General features: G+C 39.4%; 1 protein-coding gene across 4 annotated transcripts; it reads right to left on the reverse strand.

Annotated features, from left to right (window-relative positions):
* Positions 1-8,662: 8,662 nt before the first annotated feature.
* Positions 8,663-26,863, reverse strand: rnpc3 (RNA-binding region (RNP1, RRM) containing 3). 4 transcript variants are annotated; one of them, XM_086151476.1, is made up of 16 exons: positions 26,828-26,863; positions 25,873-26,029; positions 25,750-25,797; positions 25,536-25,645; positions 25,297-25,386; positions 21,742-21,853; positions 21,043-21,111; positions 20,347-20,486; positions 19,328-19,453; positions 18,789-18,937; positions 15,845-16,024; positions 14,188-14,282; positions 13,142-13,200; positions 11,955-12,087; positions 9,173-9,255; positions 8,663-9,029 (listed from the first exon to the last, which is right to left on the reverse strand). In XM_086151476.1, the coding sequence occupies exons 2-15, from the start codon at positions 26,023-26,025 to the stop codon at positions 9,187-9,189; spliced, it is 1,533 nt and encodes a 510-aa protein (XP_086007602.1). In that variant the 5' UTR covers positions 26,026-26,029; positions 26,828-26,863; the 3' UTR covers positions 8,663-9,029; positions 9,173-9,186. The 4 variants fall into 4 exon arrangements, with proteins under 4 accessions (XP_086007602.1, XP_086007603.1, XP_086007600.1 ...); XM_086151477.1 differs by having other exon boundaries at positions 8,663-8,723; positions 26,724-26,862; XM_086151474.1 differs by having other exon boundaries at positions 26,724-26,862.
* Between the last annotated feature and the right edge of the window lie 305 nt (positions 26,864-27,168).

Raw genomic sequence — 27,168 nt, forward strand, 5'->3', positions numbered from 1 at the left:
TCAACTCGCACTGTCTTGAAATCCCTTATAACATTTATAACAAGCCGTTCATGTGTAATATGCGCTTCCATCAGCGTTGATGATCTTCTGCCCCCTAATGGACAAAAATTGATTGATTCATCTCCGAAAAAAGGCTGCACTCACTGCTAGGTATGCACCACCTCAGCCAATGGAATGCATTGCAGATTCAGTCATAATTGTAACCCGTCCACCTTGCAGCTACAATCCCGATAACAGTTTTAAAACCGACAGGAAAATAATGTTACACACTTGTTCTCTCACACCGATCGCTGAGTCAGATCCCGATCGGGTGTTGGCTAATGACACCGATACAAGGTAGATGGATAGCCATGTTGCGTGTCACTTTTAAGGCGAAGGTCAGTTTGGCTACATTAAAAGCACAACAGCGTTGCCGTGGCGCTGTTTGGCATGCTACTGGGACTCAGCGTGTTAGTCACACAAAGTCACACGGGGAATACTTTCTACGTCTGCTGATCGCTGGCCTGTACCTCCTGGCCCTGAGAAATCAACGGCCAGGATTTATAGATTTACCTTAGATTGGCTGTCCCACATTTGTACCTCCATAAATACTTTTACAGCTTCGCTAATGCCACTGCTGGGAATAAACAAGGTTACGGTGGACTAGATGAGGCTCAGATTTAGTTGCAACTGAGACATCACAAGGCAGAGCACTGAGACAGGAAATATAGAGTAAGAAGAGGGAGGAAGCAATAGGCACGGAGGATGAACACTTAATGGCAATGTGGGTTGCACTTCTACATACCGATTGAGCCTTTACAGGTCTGTGCAATAACTGACAAAGATTTTGAGTTCTCATCATCTCTGCGACTGGACTTGTGAATTTATCTCGCCGGATTATTTAGAAACAAAGAATGAAAAAAAAAAAAAAAAAAAAAATCCGAGTGCTACGGATGAGTTCAATTAGTTCCCCTCCATAAACAACCTAAATATACATTTAAGATAAATAAGAATAGCTCCCAGCTTGAGTAAATCTAATGACCTTGGGTGTAATTCTTATCAAAGACATTATGGATAAATTATTCAAGGACATTACTTCAGTTCAGTTTTAAATGCTACTCATTCGGACAACTTCATGAAACATGCAAGGTTTAAAGGCATCAAATATGTATAGTGAAGCCATCACTCTTTTCATTATGAATAAGCGTACCTTAGAATTGACACATTTGCTCTTGGAGAGACTTGTAAAAGTGACGACCACACAGACACTATGGAGTTGACTAAGCATTGTGTGACTATTAGGTCCAACGGAGTCAGCAAATATTCTCAGTTAAGTTGGTCCTGGCAGGAAGGAATTCAATGAAGGACATCAATTGTTTATGCGGGTCTCAGTTCAAATTGAGGTCAAGAACACTTATATAGTGACTAATTTTAAAAGAGCTTGGCTATAGACTTTTATGTTTAGTCTCTTCAAGAAATAAACTAAGTAATTTGGTGAAATATTTCAAAGTCTATACAAACCGGCTAAGACGCTGCAGACATGAAGGAATTACATTGTTGAAAAAATCCACAAGATGTTCAACTGCATTGTTTTGCAGGCAATTAATGTCAGTATTAGTAGGTCTTTTTTTTGCAAATTTGGAATTCTTCATAACACTTGTGGCATGAAAAGAATTCAACCGCTGCCAAAAGTCACCTTTGTGGCCAAGGCACTTCTCATTGTGTGTGTGTGTGTCAATTTTGGAATAGTTATTTATCATTTTTTTATTGATCTTTAAAGCTAAAAAGGGGAAAAAGGCTGTCGATTTACATATACATATATATATATATATATATATATATAAAGAAGAGTCCCATGAAACACACACAGATAAGGAGAACATGCAAACTCCACACAGAAAGGCCCCAAGTTTGATCTAATCAGTAACATTGCTGCTGTAAGTGCTAAACAATGTGCCACCCTCAGTTTGTTAAGTAATCATTTTAGATACTTTTGCACAGTAGAGCTCTATAATGCAACATGTATGGGACAATCTACTAAGATATCAAAACTGGAAAATAAGCAACACCAGTTAATTGAAAAATGCAAGCAAATGCATTTTATATGTATATTATTATGCCCATGTCTATATGCATATTTATGTAAATGGTAAAATTGTTTCCAATAACTATACTTATTTTGGGGGGGGCTTCTCATGCAACCTTCCTTTTGATGCGGTTTTCATTCTGGAGTACTACAGTCGGTTTTGCAATCCTGACGCTACTCTTGTTAGTTGAAAACCACGATGTCCATCACACTAATCATCGCATCACAAATCGACAGGCCAGGTCTTGAAGACCCGCGGTATCACAGCTCGGTCCCTCTTTGGAGACGTCTTTCATTCTGACCTTGGAAACTTCGGTACATACCCAGTCCTTGCATATTTCCCTTTCACTCAGATGTACGCGTTGGACTCCACCCTCTCTAATGATTTTGCCGAGTACCTCTTCTAGTCTTCCACAATATCTGTAATTCTGTAGTCTTTCAATCCAGCTGTTTCAGCAACTGTCTAGGATTTCTTGATATCATGCATTTTGTTCTATGTGTTTCTCCTTCCTGAGCGATTCATCTAACAGCCCATCGTTTGGGTCCAGCTTTCAAATGTGTTCCCTGATCTTTGTTGATTTATTCTGACCAGTGGCTGTGACGCTCACCAGTCCTTGACCCACTTAGTACACAGTCTCAGGGTGCTTGACTTGGGAGTGAAACTGTCGTACATCATGAGGAGCTCCTTTTGCTGATACCCGTGGCTTCTAGCTCCTCCTCCAGCCAGCTAGATATAATAGCAGTTGGTATATCTGAGGATACGTGTAAATAAGGATGTCCATTCTAATCATTCAGATCTTGTTTTGTACCATCCAGCAGACTTTTAAGACCAACCTCCCTCCGTGCACGTTTTGTCTTCCTCGCGGCCTCTTCCATTTGTCCATTTGACACAGAATCCCGAGGTATTTGGAGTTTGTCTAGTTCAGTTAATTTGCTTCCAATCATCTTCTTTGTCATCCATATAGATAAATACATGTCTGCTACTCTTTTTTTTACACCATTATTGGGAAAAAGGAACATTTTCACAGCACAAAAGGAAATGAAAGAAATGTCTAACCATTTTCTATATATATCCCAACACTCTAAACTCATAATTTAGGGTTATTTATGTGCATTAAAACCAGAGACCTTTGGTAGGAAATTACAACTTTTATAAAAATGTGAAAATATCTAAAAAGGATCTGATGAATTTTAATATAATGGTATTATGGAGCTAAATATGTCAATAAGTACATGGATGCAAAATATATACAGTGAGAGGAAGGTAAGAAAAATTAAGAAAAATTGAAAAGTTGCAATGTATTGTATTATTATTCTGAAATGTCTAAAGTCAGACGTTGAAAATGCATGTAAATCATTATCCAAAATGGTTCAGGGGGAAAATCAAAAACACTTTATATAAATGATTGTAGCACTGTAATTCTATAGGTCTTTTGCACATTTCTCTACTTAGATGTGGTTATAGTCTGAAAACACTGCGGTTAACCTGAGCTGATTTTCCTTATCTGGAAGACAGTGGAACTAGGAGCTCAACTTCATCTGCTGTTAAACGAGAATCATAAGTCCGTGCAGTCAGACCACACACCTGGTTGAGCCCACAATAAGAAGGATATTGTAACGATATTACCTCTGGGTAGCCGCAGTAATAAACAGAGAGGGAAGGCTCAGCATACATCTTTATCTGTGTCCACTTACAAAAGGTTATCCTTCATATTGCTCAAACATTACCTGATAAATGCCCTGGTAACTCTCAATATTTCCACAGCGGGTCGCACATTTGTCATCATTGAGGTGGCGGGTAGAGCAGGGCACAGATGGGAACCCTTTCCTCACACAGCGTTGACGTATGATCCGAGGGTCCGACCAGACTAGTATGTGTGATTGATCACGCCTTGTTCCTGGATCTTAACCAAGGAGACTGGAGTTGTAATGAAACTTGACAGATTTTGCTATTTTTTTTTTTTTTTTTTTTTTATCCCGGGAGGAAATCAGGAAGATTTACACTCATCAAATCAAATTGGATAAATTATTAAAAGAAAGGAGACAACCCTTTTTTAAATGAATGTCCCCCCCGCAGTCGGCAGGGAGAATAAATCACAGCAATAGCGACTGTTTATCACAAAAATATAACCCACTGAGTCTTGTGTTGCTAATGTCTTTTTAAATTATTTTTCCTTATTATTCGGGATGAGTAGGACTTTTAAAAGTAAATGACGACAAGAAGTTTTCTTTCAAGAACAATTCTTTTTTGAGGCAGACATTTTAGTCAGCCAGGACAGAAAAGACACTTGTGGAATGCAACCATGAAAGAGTTTTGTTCAGGAAACATGCAGATTATAGCATTTTGTAAGGATTTCAAAAATTTTCAAATGGTTCAAATAGTTTAGCAGCATATTGGCATGAATTTGTTGGATGTACTGTACATACGGATCATGTTTAAATTGTTTAGAGGATTTGGACCAGTGTTTATATAACCGTGTGTGATCAGATCCTGAGTAAATGATTTCAAACATGGTAAAAAGCCAGGACCAAATGTAGAACACAACAGGAAATTACTTGCAACAATAAAACGTTGCTATATTGAGGAAATAAAGAATGCGTTTGATTTAGATTTAGATACTGAATGGTGGCATGATGCCTGCAAAGTTCTTGGTTTTAAACAAGGTTAAATTTAAAGCTTACTCTTATTTCAAATATTATTATGGTACTATAACAGGGGTGGGCAAACATTTTGGGCAGCATTGACTTTTAAAATTTGACAAACGGGCCGGGTAAGCACAAGATAAGATACATGTAAAAAAAAAAAACAAACGCATTTGTTACCTGTGCATATCAGAATCGTCTGAGATTTGTCTGAACATTGTCTGGCATTTGCTTTCAAAATGAATCAGTTTGGTTTTGAAGGCTCTGACATTTGCTTGCATTTCATGCACAAACCGCTTTTTCCCTTGTAGCTTCACGTCCAGCTTTTTCACGTATGTCAGTATGTTCACAGTAAAGGCTAAATCACAGAGCCAATTTGTGTCATTCAGCTCAAGAAAATTCTTCAGAGTTCTCAAGTAGATCCAAAAATGAAATAATATCCACTGTGAGCTCCCACATTCATTGATCCAATCTTTCAATCATTCACCTAATGTATGAATTCTTTACCAATCTTTAACGGGCCGGATGTGGCCCGCAGGCCGTAGTTTTCCCACCACTGTACGAAAAGATAAGTGATGCATCTCAGTTCAGAATTTTCTCATGAAGGACCAGTATCAAACATTTCAGTGACCCATTTACACAGCAGGGTAGTGGTGTCTGAATAACGGAGAAAGGCACGGATGGAAAATGGCGACATGGAAAAACAACCGCAGGGCAGGTAAGCGAGGCACTGTCGTGACAAGCAGGGATAATTATGAGATTATGGTTATTATCCTCTCCGGGGGATATCGGAGTCAATCACAGCCAATCTATCCGTCATTGTTGCATCTGCAGAATGTGGGTCTGTTAAATCGAGCGTTGAAAAATGACTATGTAATTCAGATCTTGTCAACAGCAAGGCTTTTTCTAATACTTCACACATCTGGGTTCACGGCTGGTCACTGATAATAGTGACAATGAATATTATGGAAACAAATTGCATTAAGAATATGTACGTGAATGACAGAGGACTGGACAAATACATTCAATATTTCGTATTTTCAGTGCAACCTCCGAACCACCAAAATTGAACTAGATTAATTGGTCAATATCTTTTCTTTATAACCAATTTCTAAAACTTGAATTACAGCAGTTTTACACTGGACTATAATTATAGAATTTGAGTTTGAGGTCTGGGTGACTCAGCGATTCGTGGTTTTTGCCTCATGGCAAGGTTCCTGGTTTAATTCCAAACATGACACATTGGGTGTTAAATCGCTACATGACCTAAGAGAAATAGGTACTGACATTTTAACATCAATAATCAACCAGAATACAAGAAGGTTTTCCACTGTTATATCGGTTTATTTTTATCAACTGGTATTCATAGGGAAATCGACTTTGTGACTAATTGGCATAAATATACTTTGTTTATAAAGTACTTTACAAAATTTCTAACACACATTTGGACCTCAAGGCGCAGCCATTATTTTACTAGCACGGGGCATGCTGGGTTGACAATGTAAACAGGTTGCATTATGTTAAATATTGATCAATTAGGACAATAACATCTTGGTAACCAAGATTCTTTTGAATTACATATTTACACTCAATAATATGAGTGTATTTGAACATTTGCTTGCATTTTTAAATTCACTGGTGTTGCTTATTTTCCAGTTTTGATATTTAGGTAGATTGTCCCATACATGTTGCATTATAGAGCTCTACAGTGCAAAAGTATCTAAAGTAATTACTTAACAAACTGAGGGTGGCGCATTGTTTAGCACTTACAGCAGAAATGTTCCTGATTTGATTCAAACTTGGGGCCTTTCTGTGTGAAGTTTGCATGTTTTCCTTATCTGTGTGTGTTTCAAGGGACTCTTCTGTTTCCTCCAAGTCTAAAAAAATTCAGTACGTTCACTAGAAACTCTAAATTGCCATTCAAAAACATGGATGATTGTGTGTCTCTGTACGGACCCCTGTGATCACCTGGTGACCCATCCAGGGTGAACGCCAGTAAAGATAATGAATGAATGAGTTTTAAGATCTACGGGTCAAAGAGGCTAAACTCGGTTAGATGCATTCAAAGTTAAATCTTAAAAAAAGAATGTTTTGTACTCCTTCAGTTCTGATCGCACACTGAATTAAAAGCTCTCTGTGGAGAATAGGTTAATATCATGTTGGATGAAAATCTAGTCAGACCTGAATACTGGCTTCCCATATACATATGAATGAATTGAAAGCGTATTAACAAAGAAATAAGCAAGTGCAAGCAGCAAGTGAGAAACTTCCAAATTGCTGAGCTTTTGCTTTGCGCTCCTGACCCAGCTGTCAGCTGTCCTAGAAAATGTAGCCTATTTCCACGGGAGCGCTTCTGATGGATGACAGCGCGCAGATTCCCAATTAACATAGACTTGAACTGAATAGATCAGCACCATTGGCATCGCTTTGGAATTGGATCGGCGCATCACTATACGAGAAATCAAATCCGGGACGTTTCGACGGAGCAATCAAAGGTCTGTGATGACGGAGTTACATCTTTTGGTTCTCAATATGACATAGAAATTGGATATTTTATTGCACATTTGTGCTTCTGATTTAAAGAAAAAATTGTTGAAATCTGAAAAGGACATAAATAACATGAAGGCAGAATATTATTTCATTAAGTGACTTTTGAGGGAAGAAAATCCTGTTCTCCGATACATGCTATTGGCTCCGAATCCCCACCACATTTTCCTTGGCTGTGACTTCAATCTTTAAATGTGCATTTATTTTAAATATTCTCCCCATGGGAAACGTTCAAGTTCCACCAAGATCCCCTTTTCTTGTTTCCGAAACCCTCTTAAGAAACCTTTTAGTCTTTTAAATTCAAAGCCTTATCCGAGTCACAACTTATTCTCTGCCTGGACACGTAACTACACCTTGTTTCTGTTTTCATTTGGACTTTTTCACTAGTTTGTTAAATTGCTGGGATCAGCTGGTCTTGTGTCATTGCTTTGCGTTCTTATAGATACAGTTGGTGTGACTTGTAGACATCCTTCAACGCCCAGAGCTCACGAGCCTAAAAGTTGAACTAATTACAACTAAACAGAAAAGTTGAGCGGTCTAAATGTAGTTTATTTTGACAAAGTGACATAACGTTGCCTGGATGCTGGCCGGTTCTTGCCGCTGAACGAGCGGCATACCTGAAAAAGATCTATTCTATTCAAATTTTGTCAGAAATGTCTGGATTACAGAACTTTTTTTTCTTTGAAGTTTCAGCTCCACCGGGCCCAATTTTGAGAAACCAGAACAGCGCAAGCTGTTTGTCTGGGCTTTGTGCTGTGTTGAGAAGGAAAAGGAACTTTAATGAAACAAGCTGAAAGTTATACCACTGCCATTGTAAGGATGCATTATGAAAATAAATGAATGGAAAAAAAAAAAAAAGACTTTGCTAAAAGAAAGAAAAAGGAAGGGAGACAAAGCGGCAGAGGTGGGGAAAAACTCAAACCAGGTATAAATTGCCAAAGCGGTTTGTTTTACTTTTCCAGCCTGCTGAGATCAGTGACATGACAAACTTTAATTCCGTTTTGATTGACATGTACCCAGAACACTTACGGGATTGCTCACACCCGAGGAGGATGAAAACCAATTTGATTTCCAAATCTTCAGACGATGCCTGTTGAAGGGAAAAGTTCACCCTCTAAGGTTTACTCTCTGTAATCACACAGATGGGTCCAGCCAGGATAGTAAAGGTAAAGTAAACCAGTTCCAGCAATTTCCTACAGACTGCAGTCTGTTTGGTTTGTTTGTCGGCTCCTCAGGACTGGGATTTTTTTTCCCCTCTTTCTGTTGACAGCCTACCATCTGCTGCACAGCCAATCTAGATCTCATATACCTCCCCTAGTCTTTGGGACTGAAGATAATAACTTGGGATAGTTTGACTGCAGTGCAAATTTGCGGATGAAGGGAGGCGGGGTAGAGAAGACACAAAAACTGTTTAATCAAGATATTTTATTTTTATAAAAAGTTGAAGACGACATCCGATGACCATCACCTGGAATTTAGTCACATAAGAGTATTGTAAAGACAAGTTTTATCAGACATTAAATTAACAAATTTTTATAAAACTAAATATTTGAAGGGATTATAGCAAAGCACTGAATAGGAAAGAAAATAAATAAACAACTGCAGCCAGTCCTCGAAAATTTAGGCTACAAAACAGTTCACGTCAGACTGTTTTGAGATCCAATTATGCCAAAACGTCGACAAATAAATTGCCCCATTTTCTTGTATTTCCAAAGGATATGCCCAAATAAGGATACAAACGGTTCAGCTGGCCCACAATATCAAGCCCTGGCATCTTGAATAAATGAATGTAAAAAGAAAACAGCATTACAATAATAATGTGGTGCGTTTTAAGCAGAGACACCGCACGAGAGTAAAATCCCCTTTTAAGTCCTTACGAAGGTCGGCAAAACGCGTCATTTACAAGATCAAACTCACCCATTTAGTTAAGTTCACCGGTGCTTTGGTCCTTTCTTGGCATCTGTGTTTTCTTGCTTCGGCCTTGCAGAGCGGGCAAATTGCTGGGAATTGAGAGTTAAGGTCTGGCAGGAAATACTACCATTAAACCAAAGTGACAAACACTGACTGTCATTGCTTTCGGGCAAACTGGCCAGTTTAAAAGTTTCCAAATGGTACGGCCACCTTCGTCTCCATTCCCCTTGAATATTAGGTGTTGATGGAATGAGCCTTAAGTCAACCAGTCCAGGCAGATGATGGACAGACTGATGGGGTACTCATTCAATATTGTCTTAAGACTGGATCGGAGATTTGAGCAGCTTTAAGCCACAGCTGTTCACCACAGCAAGAAATTAACTGTGCAGCTACTTTACGGTCATTCAGGTAAGGGACAATACATTTTAAAAAATCATACATGAAGCGAAAAACTCCTGGAATGGAAACACAAACAACGCTGCGAACAAACTCTTGAAGGACCAGTTAACATTCTTCGGATAGAGGGTGGCAGGGAGATTGAGCCGGTGCACAAGCTGACCCCGGACCGGCGGCCTTTCACTCGCCATTCTGACACACGGAGGACCAACAATTCACACTCATATTCACACCTGCGGCCAATTTAGGCTGATCTTTTCCTCCCGCCTGACACAAATTGGAAATGTTCAGCTGGGCATTTTCAGGGTGAAGACGGACATTTAAAAGACTCGCTGTGCTGCTGCAGAAACACATGGGAAGGAGTTGGCATTTCTCTCTGCATTCATCACAAACCGCACATGCAAGTCGCTTACTTCCCTTTCTGCATCAGCTAATTTATTACCAAATCCGTATTTATGTATAAATGACAGACTTGCATAAGGTAATCGTATGCAAGGTAATCAAGTGATAAAAAAACCCAAAACAGATAGGGGCAACAAATCAATAAATGGTGTGGGAATACCTCGAATGAACCTAAATATTCCTGACATAAATTGAACACTGCACACTGAAAAGCCTGTGGTTTCATGGCTGGAACCAACGCTCTGAGCACAGGAAGAGCATTGCCACTCCCTCCCCAAATCTGTAGGCTGACATCTCTATGACTGGCATCCAAATAACTCACAAAAATGATCTGGATTGATGGAGGGCACTACAAGCAAGAGGAAAATGTACTCAACTCCTCCTTTGACGTCTGAGTATATACTAATATTATCCAATAAAATGCTGTGATTGAGCGACAGAGCTCGACTTACCCATCAATATGCAAACTCAGTAAAACGTTGGAATGATTATTCGGTTGCGGTCTTTCTTTGAATTCCAATGCTAATAAGGCTAATGCTAATGCTAAGGCTAATGCTTCCAATGCTAAAGGCCAAGTTGTTATGGGCAAGCCTTTAATCAACATTAAAAACACCTTTGGAACAAATAACCCTGTTCCATTTCACAAGTTCAAATGCTGATGTCCAATTATCAGTGTTGGGGGGAGGTGGCTACTTGGATCTCTCAGGGATTACTCATCATCTTCCAGAATGCATGGAAACTAAAACCTCGGACAGTTTGATAAATTTGATCGCCACTATGCTTGAAATCACCATTGAAAATTTATTTTTGTTCCCAGCATCACCTGTAACAAAGGCAGGACGTCATCAAAACAGGATACCGTTTGATCCTTAGTTTATACATATTAAAGCATGATCAGCTTTTTTATTGTTTGCATTTTCTTGCAATCCTCCCTCTTCCTATTAGATTATTAAGTTCTCTTCAAACGATCGTTGCATTGGGGAAAAAACAGGAAGTACAGCTGAGGGTAGCAGAGATGAAGATGTCGAGGTTCTCTTTGGGAGTGACAAGGATTGACAGGATCAGGAATGAATCCATTAAAGGGACAGAACATGTTAGATGTTTTGCAGATAAGGTCAGAGGCCAGACTCAGATGGTTTGGACATGTACAGAAGAGGGGTAGTCAAAGAGGACATGGAGTCAGATGGTGTGAGAGGAAAGGATGAAGAGGAGAGTGTTTGATGGAGACAGATGATTCGCTATAGAGCCCCCTGAAGGGAAGAGCAAAAAGGAGTACCTGTGGTTCTTCTGTGCAACTTTAAACTTAACTCCAATTTTGATTTTTTTGCTTATATAGAAATGCCTATGGTGCATGCTCTTTGCAGAAAAAGAAAACAAGAACTGGTGTAAAAAAAAATGACTCCTCAATGGATCCTGACACTAAGGTGCACAAAATAAAATTATAATATGCATCATTATTATTACCATTATTATTACTATTATAGTTTTATAATGTTGATTGTTTAGATTAGATGCTAATAACATGAAACTACGGTGAAAATGAGGGGAGTACCCATTTTGCGGACAGTGGGATTAAATCGTGTAACCGCCACTAATCCGCCCCTGGAGGATCACATGACCGCTGTGGGTGAGGCTTGGAGTTTCTTGTTGCCCCCCCCCCAAAAACGCTTCCTGTTCAAAGTCGATGTTTAGCGTCATACTTAATTGGGATTTTCTGACCCTGGGAGCGATTACTTATGCTTTGGAAACTTTTTTCAACCAAATTTGGCAGCAGTAATTTAAGATGCGTTTCATATTTGTTAATGAATCTCCCCACGCCCCCTTCCCCCACCTTTCAACAGCCTAGGAGCAATCTGTCGTTTAAAGCCAGCAGTCAGAAGTGATATGAACGCAAACGTTCCACACAGAAAATAACCGTATCAAAAACCTTACAACCAGTTTGTGCAAAGCCCGTGTTTCATCTGAGGGAAACGGGGAAAAAAAAGGATACAACAACAAGGGGTTTGTCGTAAAGAACGTAGCCATTGGTTTCCCGCAGGGCTTTTTCTGCACTCTTCTCACTGGGAAGCCCGACAAAGGCCTGCCCTTTCATCCGTCCCTCCTTCATTAACACAATGTCAAACCTGAGGGATAAGAAAAAAAGAAAAGGAAAAACAAAGCAATGCGGGGCCACATTATTATCACTCCAGGCTCAATGCCTGACTGAGTCACCATCCTATTGTGGTGATTCAGTCCTCACATATGGAAAACATTACCTGCTAGAGGAGCTGGGGTTAACAACTAACTACAGGTACATCTCAATGGAAATCACAGATTTTGCAGGTTCTTATCTCGACCTAGATGACTTCGTGCGAGAGTGTGTTTTGAAATGGATCTCTAGACCCTTGAAAAATTAGCATGAAACACAACTTAAGGACACTACTGGGGATATGTATGAAGGATTGTGTGCCCCTCTGTGCAAGCTGAATAGACACATTCAATTAATTACTTCAGTAAAGCACTAAGCCAAAAATGTTGTGCCACCACTGAAAATTGCAATCTCTTACAATTCTGTGAGAAAAGGGGAAAATAAAAAGAGTCTTTTCCCTTTTTATTCTTTCTTTTCTGTTTTTTCTTCTCCTTTGCGCAAAACAGACACCTGTTGTGGCCATGTTAGGGAGAAAGAAATAGCAAAAAATATTTGAAATTGATGTTTGAAAACCCGAAAAAGGCTCTGAAGTTATGTGACGCTAAAAGCGATTGAAATTGTAATATGTCTAAATGGCTCACCACACAGTAATGGGCTTACTAGATTGATTAATGTGATTAATACTGATGATGTTTTGTGGCAGCATTAATGTTTTCATTGAGAGCCCATTTTAAAACAAGTGCTGTTTTTTTTTTTAAATCTACTTGTGCCATAAGTCTGGCCTTCATCTCAATACATGCTCCAACTAAAAACTCGGGAGTATGCGTTCTAAAAACGAATGTACAAAAAATAATAAAAATAAAAGATCAGTCAAAACAGAGCTCATGGAGACTGAAGTGATGCACAAAATCAGCAAAGCTCAGGAGAGAATAAAAGCCACTACTGCTATTTGTTAAAAAAAACAAATACAAACAAACAAACAAAAAAAAGAGTCCAAGCATTTATACCTCATTCTATTTGACAGAAGAACAGAGGGGAACACAACTTACATGTTTCTCTCAGTCTCTGACGAAGGATTGATGTATCTTCCATAAATGTACTTTAAGTCCTGGAAGGCAAATCATAAGGGAGAGTCAGTATTTCATTAAAACCAACAGGTTTGACTTGTCAATTTGTAGCTTTACATCTTGTGTCAAATGTTTCATTTAGCATGTATCAACATTCACAGGTGACAATGTATCTATGAAAAAAAGGGTACCGTAATTTCCGGACTACAAGCCGCTGCTTTTCGCACACGCTTAGAACACTGCGGCTTAACCTATGATGCGGCTGATTTATGGATTTTTTTTTGGGCTAACGAGTTTCATGCCACCAAAACGTTTAGCCTCGTCACATCAGACCGATGAAATTACCGTGAAATTCTGAGGCTGTTCAATTCCGACACCGTAGAAGACGACTTTAATGGTTTTTGTGCCCAGGAGGAAGACAAAGATAGCGATCGGGTGGAGTAGGAAAAAGCAGGGATGGAAAATGGATGGATGGATGGACTTTTCCTTGTGTTATTTATTATCGATCTTTTTCATCAGTCATGTGATAGTCAGAAAAAAAAAGCATTCCCAGTACATATTTGTGGATGTTGCTGGTATGTATTGTAGAAACCCTGCGGTACTGTTAAGAGGAATGTCAAGAATTCTGTGATTTCAAACTGGCTATCAATGGGTTTTTGTGATGAGCGGGAGCGAGGGGGCAGAGTGGAGAGAGGAGAGCGCAGATTGTTTATTGTTTTAATTACTATGATAAAGACAAGGTTTGTTATCCAGCAAATCATCATAGTTGGGCACATCCACTCAAATATTAGAGTATTTAATTAAACTTTAAAAAAATGTTTCTGTGTAAATATCTCATGTTATAGCGTGGACACCTGCGACTTACAGACAAGTGAGGCCTATATATGTACCCATATGTTTATTTGTTTATTTTTAGCCATTGTGGCTTATATCCAGGAGCACAAAATAGTCCAGAAAATACAGGTAGGTGTATGCAAATAACGTTGCCATCGTGTGCTCAGAGGGTCGAGAGCTGCAGAGGAACCTACTTTCTCTTCCACTTGCTTTGCGATATTCTTCACGTAGAGTCTGCAGGTTGGCTGACCCGGTTCATAATTTTTAAACACAGACATCCTTTTTATCTCTGTTTTAAGGAGAGAAGCGGGAAAAAGAACAACAAAAAAAAAAACACTTGATACAAGGTGCATGATAAACCGGTATAAAAAAAATGAATGCCGCTACTCATGGGTCAATTCAAAGTTATTCTGAGCAGGCGTCATCAACACAGTGTGTTTCATCACACTGTGTATGTTTTATTCATCACTACATGTGGGATGTGATAACACACCTGGCGGCCTATGAGCACATACTCTGGCACATCCTGTCTCAGCCTGTGCATACAATGATCAGTGTGTGTCAGTGGAGGATAAAAGAAGTTATTCACAAAATAGAGAAATACAGATATGGGGATTTGCGTTTGCTAAAAGCGCAAAAAGAACATTTTTGCCCAGAAATGCATGTATAGCGGTTCGGTTTTTAGCAGATTCCTTGATAAGCATTTTCCACTTAACATTCCCCCAGAAGAAATATTTAAAAGATTAAAGTAGAAGACTGTCCTCAAACTTGGATTTAGGTGGTGGCACAAAAAGAAAGAAATCATTGCCGAGGAATGCTTAATAATTAGTCTTTCATAAAAACAACATAACTATAATTTATTACTTTTAAAATCACAAGCGTAATCCTGATAATAAAATACCAGTGGCACTCCACTGATATATCCCTGAATGATGCTACTTTAAAATGTGGTCCCAACGTGGATTAATTAAAAAATGGCTGTGAGACTCTGAGGGATTTCCGTCTGTCCTCAAGGCTTTTTAATGATTTTAAAACACACTTTTTCAGCGACTATTCAAAAGAGACTTCCTCTAAGCAAACGGTTGTAGATTTACACAATAGCATGAAATGTTTTTGATAATTTTTTTCTGTTTCCATCTCATACTTTCATACCAGAATAAAATTCACTCTTGCAGCTTCATTCTTAGTCCTTTTTACACCATCTTTTTAAGAGAAAGCGATGGCGCGTGATGTCATAGGGCTAAAAAGGACCACTCACACAATGAGTAGAGCTGCAGACGTTGGTGGCTGGTCTCTTGGTTCATTGCTACAAATTGTTTTGTCATTCTCACTGTGACTGAATCTTAATTTGGAAGAGGTTATAGTCTGTTTAAAGCCTTTGGTCTTGACACCAAGAGAATGGGCACTATTATTTATGTCCTTGCTAAAAAAAAAAAAAAAAAAAAAAAAAACACGAGCACTTCAAGCATGAGAGAAACCTGGGATACCTGACAGGACTTCTGACCAGGTAAGTGGTCAAGGAATCCGATTTGGCCCTGGAGGAACTGCTGAAACGCCATCGCAAAAAGAATATTTTTCTTCAAATCTATGGGATGAAAAGGTTTTTTTTCCCTATTCTTCTCAGAGGAACTTATTAGTTGTTTCCTTTAAATGCACTTAAAACAAGCCACAGTTAATTGCTCCTCTGAATGTTGTTCAGTGAGCAAGGAAATGTTAAGAGTACTAAATATAAGGAAGCACAACTTTCATGGAATGCAACATTTCTGGTTTAGTCGTAAAAGAGCTGGAATGTTATACACCCAGGGAAAATGTTGACCAACAAATGTTGACCCTTTGTAACAATGGTTTTACCGTCTCTCGACAGTCGTCCTTTCTCTAGCTCCTTTCTGGAGATGACATCTGATGGGATGTCCTGCTCTTCTTCGCTTCGCTCCCCCTGGTCGTGGGACATCTGGGCGCTCGGGTAGATCTTCCCAAATCCCTCTGCTCCATCCAGGCTACAGCTGAGGGCAGCATCACTTTGATCCTCCACTGAGAAAAGACACCAGATCTTAGGGCAGTACATCATGCAAGTTCAAAATCTAAACAATGGAGAGTTATCAAATTAATGTTCTGCAACCTAACTAATGTTGGCAGAAATCATTCTTAGAATCATAGAAGACGCTGATACCAGGGCTGAATTTTAAAACTAAAGGGTCAAAGTCTGTCACTGTAATATGCAGCATTCAGATTAAATGCATACGATATATTTGCAACAGGGTGTTCCTATGAAAAACCTTTGGAGTCTAAATGAGTTTTGACCGTGTTACAAGTTGCAGTTACAGCTTTAGAAAGTCATTTGGAATAAGCTAAATCCCCATTAAAATGTTTTACTTCAGTTATGAAGAAAATTCCAATTTATAATTATCAAACATGCCTATGCAAAGATGGACAAAGCCAAATATTTGCAGATAAGCATAATGTTTAGTTTGGAGTTTTTGCTGGATCCAAACCAGATGGACTGTCTCTCTCGATTCCAAAAAACAGCTTAAAGTTCTTAATGACCAAACTAAGAACAGACAATCAAATAACCACTTTCATTGAAACCTATTGCCCTTCAAATGGAAAATGTTCTTCTTGGAACCGGGTGTAATGATAGTGACAACATTTCAGCGGTGGGAATTTAATTCAATGGATGCTGTTCTCTGAAGCAAAATAAATTAATAAATAAATAATACAAGAATAAATCCTTGGCTACCAGATGAGGGAACCAATGAGTGAGCTAGATGCACAGTCTATATTAATTAAGAAGTCTGGTCAAATTAAGATGCACTCTTGACACCTTGTTTTTGTTATGCAAACAGAGGGATAAGGCAGACTTTCGAGGGTCCACCTGTGCACCTAGACACTATAGATGAAATTACTAAGATCAGTAAGCCAGTACAAATCCAGGGAAACGGGGAAAAAGCTTGTCATGGAACAAGGTGTGAGTGTGTGAGCACTGGAGCAAAAAAATTTGGGGGAGCTTTTCTGATATACACTTGCCAGAAAACTAGATCCAAGCTTTCAAAATTATCCAGCACCTTATCAGATCCCCGCCTCCCTCTTTTCATTTAAATAGCTTGTTTATCGGATTCCCACTCCCATCCCCATTTGCCCAAAACAAGACTAATCCAAAAAGCCACCTGTCAACGTTTATCTTTCCCCCTCGCCTTTAGGAAATCTTTCCTGTTTGACTTTGAGATCTATTTTACTTCTCCAGGGCTCGCCGGGGAGTGAAGTTGTAGCTAGAGAGTAGGGAGATAAGGCAGAAAGGGAACGACAAAGCGGACAAGTAACACAGACTGTGCCCCCAATGACATTTCTTTGGAGATAATGGTAAAACCTTTGCGGCACAAGTTCCTTCTGTGATGTATTGCTGTGTGCGACTCGGCACCGACTTCACCCTCACCAGGAGCTTTAACTTATGTTAGCAGCAGTATCAAGCCACCTCCTGTTTTACTGTGATAATAAACGTGACCTATAGTAATAATCAAGGCCTTACGAGGCCTTGCCTGTTGGCAGTGTGATTTTAATAATTCCACCGATAAGCATTTGTCTGCTTTTGTTAAGTACACCGCTAACTGAAGGTGAATTGTTTTTTTTTTCCTCTTTTTTTTCTATTTGTTAGTTCACACAAGGATCCATGACACAAATGATTTAGGGGAGGGAGAGCTGTGCAATATTACTGATACACCAATATATCGTGGCATTTAAATACCATTGTTTCAATATTTCATCTCCCCCTTGTATTCCAGAGCTTGAGTTTGGTCAGTGTTACTAGGGGGTGAAGATTTAGAACACAGAGCCTCATTGTGTTTTTTCTTGGGGTGCACTTATGTTTTTTCTTACCATTTTTTTTTTACTTTAAGGGATACATTATTGATGTTTCCTTTTTGTTTAATTCAGGTTATTCCATTTGTATCATTAGGTGATTTTCTATATAACTGTTCCTTTCTAGACTTATGTAACTTGCTATTATGTCCTATTCTTTTTTTCACAATTGATTAAATTAATTCATTGTGAATAAAAAGTTTATCAAATTACAATAAAATATTTCCGCAATTATGTCTTGACTTTTTCAGATCACTTAATTTTTTTCACCAATTCCCGAAGCTAACTTGCAGGAAAGGAAAGTATACAAACTTTAGTCAAACATGTTTAAAACTATGCTGAATTTTAATGTATAATGTATCTTAATGCAATTTATTGGGTCAAGTTGTGAATTGATTGTGATAAAATGTTAACACGACCTGCCTATCATGCTGGACATCATGAGGTCTTTACCTGTAATCCGCGCTGGTGGGAAAAGACTAGTTTGAAAATAGAGCTGAAACCACTCACTCACACATTTATCCAAATTTTAGATAGTTAGAAATAAAAAGCGAATTGATGTTAATAATTTGCTGGTGTTATTCTCTAAGGCATCTGGATTCATTCCATCTAACCAAACAGGAGTGACCTAGCCCGACCTTCATCAGGGTTTAATTTAAGAGGTTCTAGCCATTATCCTTAAGTAGAGAAATTTGTCTATTACGAGGTGTCAAATTCAGATTCAAATAACTGTTTCCAATTTCACAGCCAAACATTTCTAAGGCTATTGAATTGTACATTGAACATTTTAATGTTTGGTCTAAAAAAAGATCAAACCCAAAACATGGGAGCCAGAGCATATATTTTGACTCCAAAATATGATGACAAAACTGAATGACCAACAGATTCACAAACAAAATTAAAACACCTGAGTATAAAAAGGGTCGTGATATAGAATCCTCACCACTGCCTTGATCGTCCTGCATTTGCTGACCGGGCCCACTTCCTTCCACTATGGCGGCCACCTCCGGTGCCGAAATGTGGAATTCAATCTTCCTGGGTCCAGCAGGGTGGGGCTGCTCAAACACGTCTGAGGGCTGCAGCACTGGAGCACTAAACACAGCCCAGACAATCATCAGCGCCCTCAGCAGACGCCTTTTAAGAGTGTCCACAATAAACCCCAATCCTCAGTGACTCCAGGGCCTGGATATTTTATTCTGGTGAACCGGAGATATTTCCCGGTCTGCACACATTTGGCCAGGAAAGGCTGGAGAGTGTGTTTATAGTTCCGAAACAGGGTTTGGGGTGTGTCATTAAGGGACTGTGTGTTTGTGCGAGTGTGTGTGTGAGATGCTGAAACAACACTATCCTAGCAGCAGGTTTTATGAGAAGAGCATATTGTCTGGAGGTTTTTGTCCTGCTTGTTTTTTCGATGCCTCCGAATGGGGTCTCAAGACAAGTTATACGTGCGGACTGTGACATGCATGGCCAGCTTTGATGTACCTCTGAGAGTCGGGTTTGGGTGCATACAGGAGATCCTTGATCTTGGGCTTCTTTCTCTTTGAAGATGTTTTTGGTCTCAGGGGTCTCTTGCATGCTTGGTTGACCAGACCCATCACACGAGCAATCCTAAAACGAGGCATAGCACAGGAAGTAAGTAAAAAGAATTTCTCCATTGGAAATAAAACTACACACCCAATGTTATCGGAAGAGGTCAGGAATTTTGTGAAATATTATTGCACATTAATGACGAGCGGTGTGCATTCAAAACCTTTTGCGAGTTAATGTACCTGTGTTTCAAAGTAAAAACAATGTTTGGAATCATAATGTGACAACATGCATACTTATTCTACTGTTGTGGGATGTTAATCTTTGACATGTTTTTAATTCAAGAAAATATTTTATTTACATAAAGACATATGTTAATTATCCATAAAGAGAGTCCTTCACATTATAATCCGTGTTCTGAAATCAGTGGCATTACAATTGACAGGAATGGATGAATAATTGCAATCTGAAAGGTAACGAATAAAGGATAAGCAGACAAATGTAATGGAGGAGAAGACTGAATTATGCATAATGTGGAAAATAATCAAGGAAGGTAAAAGTACAAAAAGTAAAAGTGTCATCCAAATACAGTCCTTAAGTTAAAGTCTAGCAACTGTCCACCGTTAAGGAGAAGAAACTGTGACAGCACTGCATATTAAGCAGAGACTTGAAACTACAGCTTAGAAAAAAACAATTGCCGGATTCAGCTGCTAGCTAGAGAGCCTGCTTGAGAGCTCACCAATAAATCCAGATGCATTACCAGGCCAAGGGATTTTGAGGAGTCGGCCAATATCTTGTTGATAAATACACCCGGATAACACTTGAATCAGCTCAATAGAATGATACATTTATAATGGTGGCAGTTATAGGTATAACTCAGACTGTGAATGTATGACAATACATTTTTGCCAGTACCTGCATATTATTAGTTTTCAGTTTACTGCATGCACTGAAACACACGTTCTACGGCTTACCTCTCCTTGTCTTCATCATCTCCACTCTCATACTCGGATTCTTCACTGGAGAGCTCCATCTCCTCCCCAGGTAGAGGGGGATAGTTAGGAGGCAGGGGAGGTGGCATTGGGATAGGAGGGGTGGGTGGCAGGAGCTCAAACTGCATGGAACATCATGATTTACTTTGAGAAGCCCACGGCTTAGAAAAACTCCTCTTTTACTCCCCAGTAAGCAATGAGATTGTTGCCTCCTGCCCACACTGAGATTCATGAGCATCAAACGTCTGAACGACTGAGCATTTTTATAAATGTGTGTTTTTGGTGACACGATAGTGCAGAATGTTTTATGTAGGTACTTAAGAGTGTTCATGGTATCATAGAAAGTCATAGAAATCGTCACTACAATTATTTGCAAGAAAGCAATGGCAAAATCCAGCTCTACTGTTAAAAAATACATGTGATTCAATGCAGAATTGTGCCTTGTATAAAGATGAAAAATCTTTAGCCACACAGAATAAATTCAATGTATGGATTGCTTAGTAGCCCAGGAGCGACAAACTTCAATTCAAAACAACTCGCATACTATATAAACCCATCAACTGGTTGTTACAGAGAGCCTTTTAACATCTACATCTGTACTGAAGAAGTGATCACACCAAAATTGTACGGATTTATCTAGAAAGCGTCAATCCGGGGGTTTCCATAATCGAAACTTACCATGGGGGGTCGGGCAGTGACTGGTCCAAACGGACATGGCAAATTCATCTTATTCATCAGATGCAGAACCTGCTCAAACAGGGAGTATTAGGGACACTTCAATCCGATTGATACAAAGGTGAGGCCAGATGCTGGTTACGAAATGATGCTGCTGCTCTCCAACAAGCAGTGTGTAACTTGGGCGCAGTTTGTGAGACACACTTCAGAGTTTTTGCACTCTTGCTTTAACGACATGGATCAAAGAGGGATTGAGGTAGACGTGAGTCAACATCGGTGACAGCGAGCGCTGAAGTGGCTTCTGAGAAACACAACAGCACCACCAAGGTGCAAAAGCAGCAAACAGCAGCCACCACACACGAGGCAACTCAGCTTGCAGGGAAATGTTAAACCCATAACTCATGCTTCCCACTTAGAGTTTATTATTAACACTTGCTTTTCAAATTGAAATTTAAAAAGCAAATGTTTGCTGTTTGATCTCTAGGAGGTTGGATACAGCTCATCAATTAATTTCAGAATCTTATTTTCATTTCAAAATGTTAATCTCGAGGCCAGTCAAGCAAAATTTTAATGAATATATTCTAAAAGCATGAATACAGCAACAACATTAGATTGCAGAAATACGGACTGTATGAATAGCTGCATATTAAAACATTAGCAGCTATATGAGCAAAAACATGTAAGAAAAGAGGTAGTACTTACTTGAACATAAAACTTTGGCACACTCACAAGGGCATGGGTGATATTTGTCAGGACACCACTGGAAGGTGGTGGATATGCATATTTCAAGGTGGGATTTGATTGAAAATTCACCCTGTATGAAACAAAGGAGAAGGAATTAGGCAACTTGAAAAACTGGAGCTGCAACTAGTAAAACGCTGTGTATTGAACCTCATGGTGCAGTACTGACACATGGTAGTTTGACACTATATGGTGTTGCTGCTTTTTTGATGGATAACTTTTCATAGACACATCGTTGGAAAATCGAGATTTTCTTTAAACGCAAAAACTATAACCCCGCAAGCCAAAAAAAGCACTTCAAGGTGAATTTTGAGACATCTAAAGATCATTCATTGATTCATTATCTATACCACTTATCCTGCACTCAGGAATACGGGGGTCTATCCCAGCTGTCATAAGGTGCACCCCTGCGCCACGTTTGGAACTAAAGCTTCCTACATATTCATACATTATAATTTTTAAAACAGATAATAGATGTGAATTCAGTACATCCCAAAATTCATTTTTCCCTTAAAAAATGAAATTCAAGACATTCTTACAGTACTGTACTATCAAAGACTTCATAGATTTCTGGAGGGTATCCTCCCAAAAAAGATGAATAAACAAAATCCCACCAAAAAAATGACACCATAAAGAAAGAAAATCCAATACTAATTTTAAAGCATGGCCGCTAAATAGCAACGAGGCAGCTTAGATTGAGATTCCACAGAGGAAACATGCTACATCAATACCAGGGGCTTGTCCTCATGTAATAATAATTATTTCATAAGCAATGTCAAGGCTAGGCATGAATGAACAGATATTAATTAAATTAGGCCTCATAAGCAAAGTCAGAAGTTAAGTGTGCAAGCATTAATTAAACCTGCACGGGGTTTGATGATGCAGAAACCTGTGATCCACCAGGCCTGAGAAGAATAGTCAAAATCAGTTTGTACAAAGCCCATAAATCGCTGACTGAATACTAAATTGGAGGAACGAAAATCATGCACGGTTTGCTTCTTCTTTAACACTAAATCAGGGCTTCTGGAAGACAAGGATCAATTGCGCATTAGTCAAAGGTGGGCCACATGTCACATTAGTTATTCAAATCCAAATAGTTTATTTAAGTGCAAGAGGAATGACTGGATTGTGGCCCTGAATACATCTTATCATAATGTCATGACTGCCACCAGCGACTGATATGCACGCTGACAATACTCAGAATAGTTCTGCTCAGAGTTTTGCAAATTCAAAAATAATTCCTCAAGGGAAAACAAGAGTGGAATGGATTAGGAAAAGCATCCATTCTCTTGCAGTCCAGCTGTGTCCATATGGCAGCCACACACGTGCCCTGGTTACAGGAAACATTGTCACATCCACAAGGTCAAATTATAATAAAAAATAGCACAAGCCTACGATGAAATCAAAATAAAATATGGCCTGCTTCTCTGCAAAGCAACAGTAATACAGCAGTTCAAAATGGGAACAGCGTGGGAGAGGAATCCTTTCTGGCACATAATGTACATTTAGCCAAACGCTGTCGTTTAAAGGAACAACTTCAACCTTCTCTCATCAAGAGGGCTTAGTGTAGCATTCATTTTAGGGTAAACTATTCCTTTAACTTTAACTTGTGCTGCTGAAATTTTAAAGGTACTTTTCCCAGCCACTGGTCTTGCATCACATGCATATTAACGGTTCTCAACAGAGGAGAAAATATACTTGACTATATTTCTTAAAAAGAACCCTGCCTTGGAGGACTAAATAGCAAAATATGGTTAAATGTTGTTTAAAAAAAAAAGCATGAAGAATTGTTTCTTTAAAAATCACAATTTATAACACATATTTCAAGCTACGAGCACAGCTATAGTTTTACTAGTGCAATGCATGCTGGGTTGATGATAAACGGGTTGCATCGTGCTAACTTTTGCTCCATACAGTATGATATTTCGCAATAATGCCACATTGTGCTGCTTTTGGGTACAATTTCCAGTCCAAGGGAAACAAAGCGGCTGATGCTATTCTACGCAGCTTTCCACAGGACAAGAAGAAAGGACCGGGAAATTGCTTGTTGATGTACACAGCTTCTTAAGGATCCTTAGCTGTGTTCTCGCCACTTTTCTCTGGATGCTTTAGACGCAGTGAGCCAAGCTAAGCTGGTGAAAGAGCTCACGGGTGCTGCTAGTTTTAAACGGAGACTGAAGCCAAATGCCATGCCTTCACTTTTCAATGAGAAGATCTGATGACAAAAAATCAGGCACCAGTACGATCATGGAAGAAGCTGACAATGAGTCTCCCGGTCAGTCAACACAGCACACAGCAGTCCATAAGGCTACAGTGAACAACCAAGGACTAAAAGTAGAGCTCCTTATAGATGCTCTTTCTCCCTGTCGGCATAGCAACACAGCTGCTGCATGCACACCATTGACTTTGGCAGACTTTTTTCTCTTCGCATCTAGGTTTTGTCTTCATTTTGAAGCTCAATTTGAATTCTGTCTTCTGTGTTATCCTCCTCGCTCATGTCTCTCTTGAATTCATTTGGGAAGTGTTACACAGATGATATGTGTTTCCACCGTAGGGTAAAATGAATGTGACCGAAGCCCAGCGCAAGCTCATGATGTCACTTCCCAGACAGCATTGTGACGGAGACAACAATGGTGGCCAACAAGTGAAAAGTGTTTTTGACAATTTTATACGAACCAAGATATCTTGAGAGATTTATGATTGCTTTTACATAGCTAGTAGAAATATAGCTCGAATAAGACAGTGACATCTAGGTAACTGGGAAAGCATCTAAACCATGAGAACAATTTAGATTTTTTTTCATTTATTTAGATTGTGAAAAACTATATAATTCATTCACAAGGAAGATATTAGATATTAAGTAACTTACCAACATATCCTTTAATCAGGAAAGGATTTGGGGACAAAAATAAAATAATATGCATTTTTTTTTTGACAATATCAATGTTCATGGATTTGGTTCATGGATGACAACCATTTTTCATAATGTTTAGTGACTATTAGAAAAGCCCTCACCAAAACTATTCATCATGGGTGTTTGTAAGTAGACTGATACTAGGATGCAACCCGCTTTAAAATATGGAAAATAGCTGTAATAGTTGCAGCAAGATGGATATCACTACTGGAGCGGGCAGTATCAAAGGCCACCTGGTCCCAACAACTGGCTGGACAGACGGCATATCAGGACCTCAGTGGCAACCTGGCCATCCAATGGGAAGCAGCCCACAGCAGATAACCGCCATCCCCCATCTCTTCCCCCCACTACAACTCTCAATTTTCCACCTGGGTTTAATCCGTCGCCCTGTTCCTGAGAAGCTACTAACACCTCAAGTGGCAACTTTGACTAGGTGTGGACTGCATGAGTCAGACAGCACTCAACTGCACCAGGTCAGTGAGTGTAAGACTGCTCATTCGGAGACTGGGTATTAAAGCAAACAAACCATAAATAAATGTGTACAATGCTGCATTTATAAATGACTACGGATGATTATCGGCACAGTAATTTTGTGCACTTACCCTAGGTTGGGTGCAATGGCATTATTCACAAGGGGAATATTGGGCTGTTTGGTTTCCCATTTTGTCTGCTCTCCATTTGCATCTTTAAAACTGCGGATGAAAACCAAAGCAAAAGCAATTTTTGATCTTTCATGCAGTTGGGATTTATTTTAAAATTACAAGAGGGGAGGCTTAGAATCCAATCCATCATCTTGAGAACGAGACAGTGGCTCTTAATTCATATGATTTATGTAACTAACCTGTCTGCCACTGGTGGATCCTTTAATACAGTCACATGATCTTGGCCTTTTGCAAACTCCACAACAAGCGTATGATCAAGAACTTCTAACTGATGGAGCCTATTAAGAGCCTTGAGTAAAACAATGTGTGATCAGTTAAAACCTGTGAAGGGATTCTTTAAAACTATGATGTTGTAAACAATAATTTCAGTGGAAAAAAAATAAAAACACTAACCTTTGCTGCGGACTTCTCACTTCTGAAGGTTGCAAAGGCAGCATGTTTCTGCGAGGTCGATAATATTGTCTCAAAATAGAATCCAGGAGAGTCAAAAGTCAACCACTGTGAAATGCAACCTACCAGACGACCTGAGTTGGAGAAGACCCGTACAGACTCTGCTCCAAAATACGTCAACAGGTCCTCTTTGTCGTCTTGGCTGAACTCGGCTGGTAGATGGCGGACAAGCAGTGTTTTTGTGCCATCCCTCTGAGCCTGGTCTGAAGTCTTTTCCATTTTACTGTGAAAAGGGAGCAGGCACAGACCACTCAGTGGGCCAAATGGATCATCTTTATTTATTTGACTCACATGAAATCCGCACATCAGATACTTAAACGTGACATGCATTAGACTCAAAAGCCAATAACCAACTGCTGAATATCAACCATTCGTTTTTCAAAGTACAGGAAACTGTTTAGTATTTGTTATTATTTTCATTGCTAAGGAACTTGTGACGATCATGGCGCTGATACTGTATCACCAGCAGTGACCGGGTACTGTGACTGCCAAGTGAGTTAAAAGACATTAGCCAGCATAGATGACAATGGGATCGAATCCCGGCTTTGAGTTATGTTTTATTTTTCAATGTAAAGAATAAATGTTTTCGGAATGGTAAGCTAATTAGAATAAAAAGATGGGCTTATGGCAAAGCATGGCTCATTAGCCCTGGCTGTAGCTGTCTCTACAGCCGTTATCATGGCAACGCCCTAAGCAGGCGAAACTAGCTAGCACCAAGGCAGCAAAACAATAAACAAAACAGCCAACGAGTTTAAACTTCCAATTCTCCAAGTTTAGCAATTATTTCTTTGTTGTTATCATGCTTTATAAGCGAACATACGAGCCGTTCCTGAAATCACTGGAAAGGCGCTAACTTGAATGAGGAAATCGTGCTTCGAATTTTCGAAATGCCCAAACCCTAACTTCCTGGTTCATACCTCTTGATTTGAGAGAATATATAACAAGAATTGATCTCTCGTCACCGAGTTAACAAATGAATAAATACAACATAAAAGGTTACTTGATGTCGTTCGTGCCGTACCCTTCCGCCCTAATCTTCTTCTTTGGACGTTATTGCTGTCGGTGTGTGAACACTATCGCCCCCCTTTGGAAGGAGGGAATTCTGCCGGAAGTTAACCAACCCTTGGACTTCATTAAGCGTGTGTGTGTGTGTGTGTGTGCTTGTGTGTGTGTGTGTGTGTGTGTGCGTGCGTGCGTGCGTGTGTGTGCGTACTTTTTATAAACAGATCATGATTAATTATGTTTTGGTGTGTTGCTGTAAGCTTGTCATGTTTGCGATAACAGTTGCAAGTGCATGTGTGAAATGGGAAAGAGCTGGTGTATTTAATTATCCCAGGACTATGCACCAGGCATGACAATATA

The sequence above is a fragment of the Fistularia commersonii genome, chromosome 8 (assembly GCF_037954325.1).
Source record: "Fistularia commersonii isolate RoL2024-O1a breed Wild chromosome 8, RoL_Fcom_v1.0, whole genome shotgun sequence".
NCBI classification, from domain to species: Eukaryota; Metazoa; Chordata; class Actinopteri; order Syngnathiformes; family Fistulariidae; genus Fistularia; species Fistularia commersonii.

Coding starts and splice junctions, on each gene's coding strand:
- rnpc3 (XM_086151476.1), bottom strand. CDS start 26,025: ATGGAAAAGACTTCAGACCAGGCTCAGAGGGATGGCACAAAAACACTG. Junction 25,798..25,872: donor TCTCCAACTCAGGTCGTCTG/GTAGGTTGCATT, acceptor TCGACCTCGCAG/AAACATGCTGCCTTTGCAAC. Junction 21,112..21,741: donor TGCCAAAGTTTTATGTTCAA/GTAAGTACTACC, acceptor CTGTTTGAGCAG/GTTCTGCATCTGATGAATAA.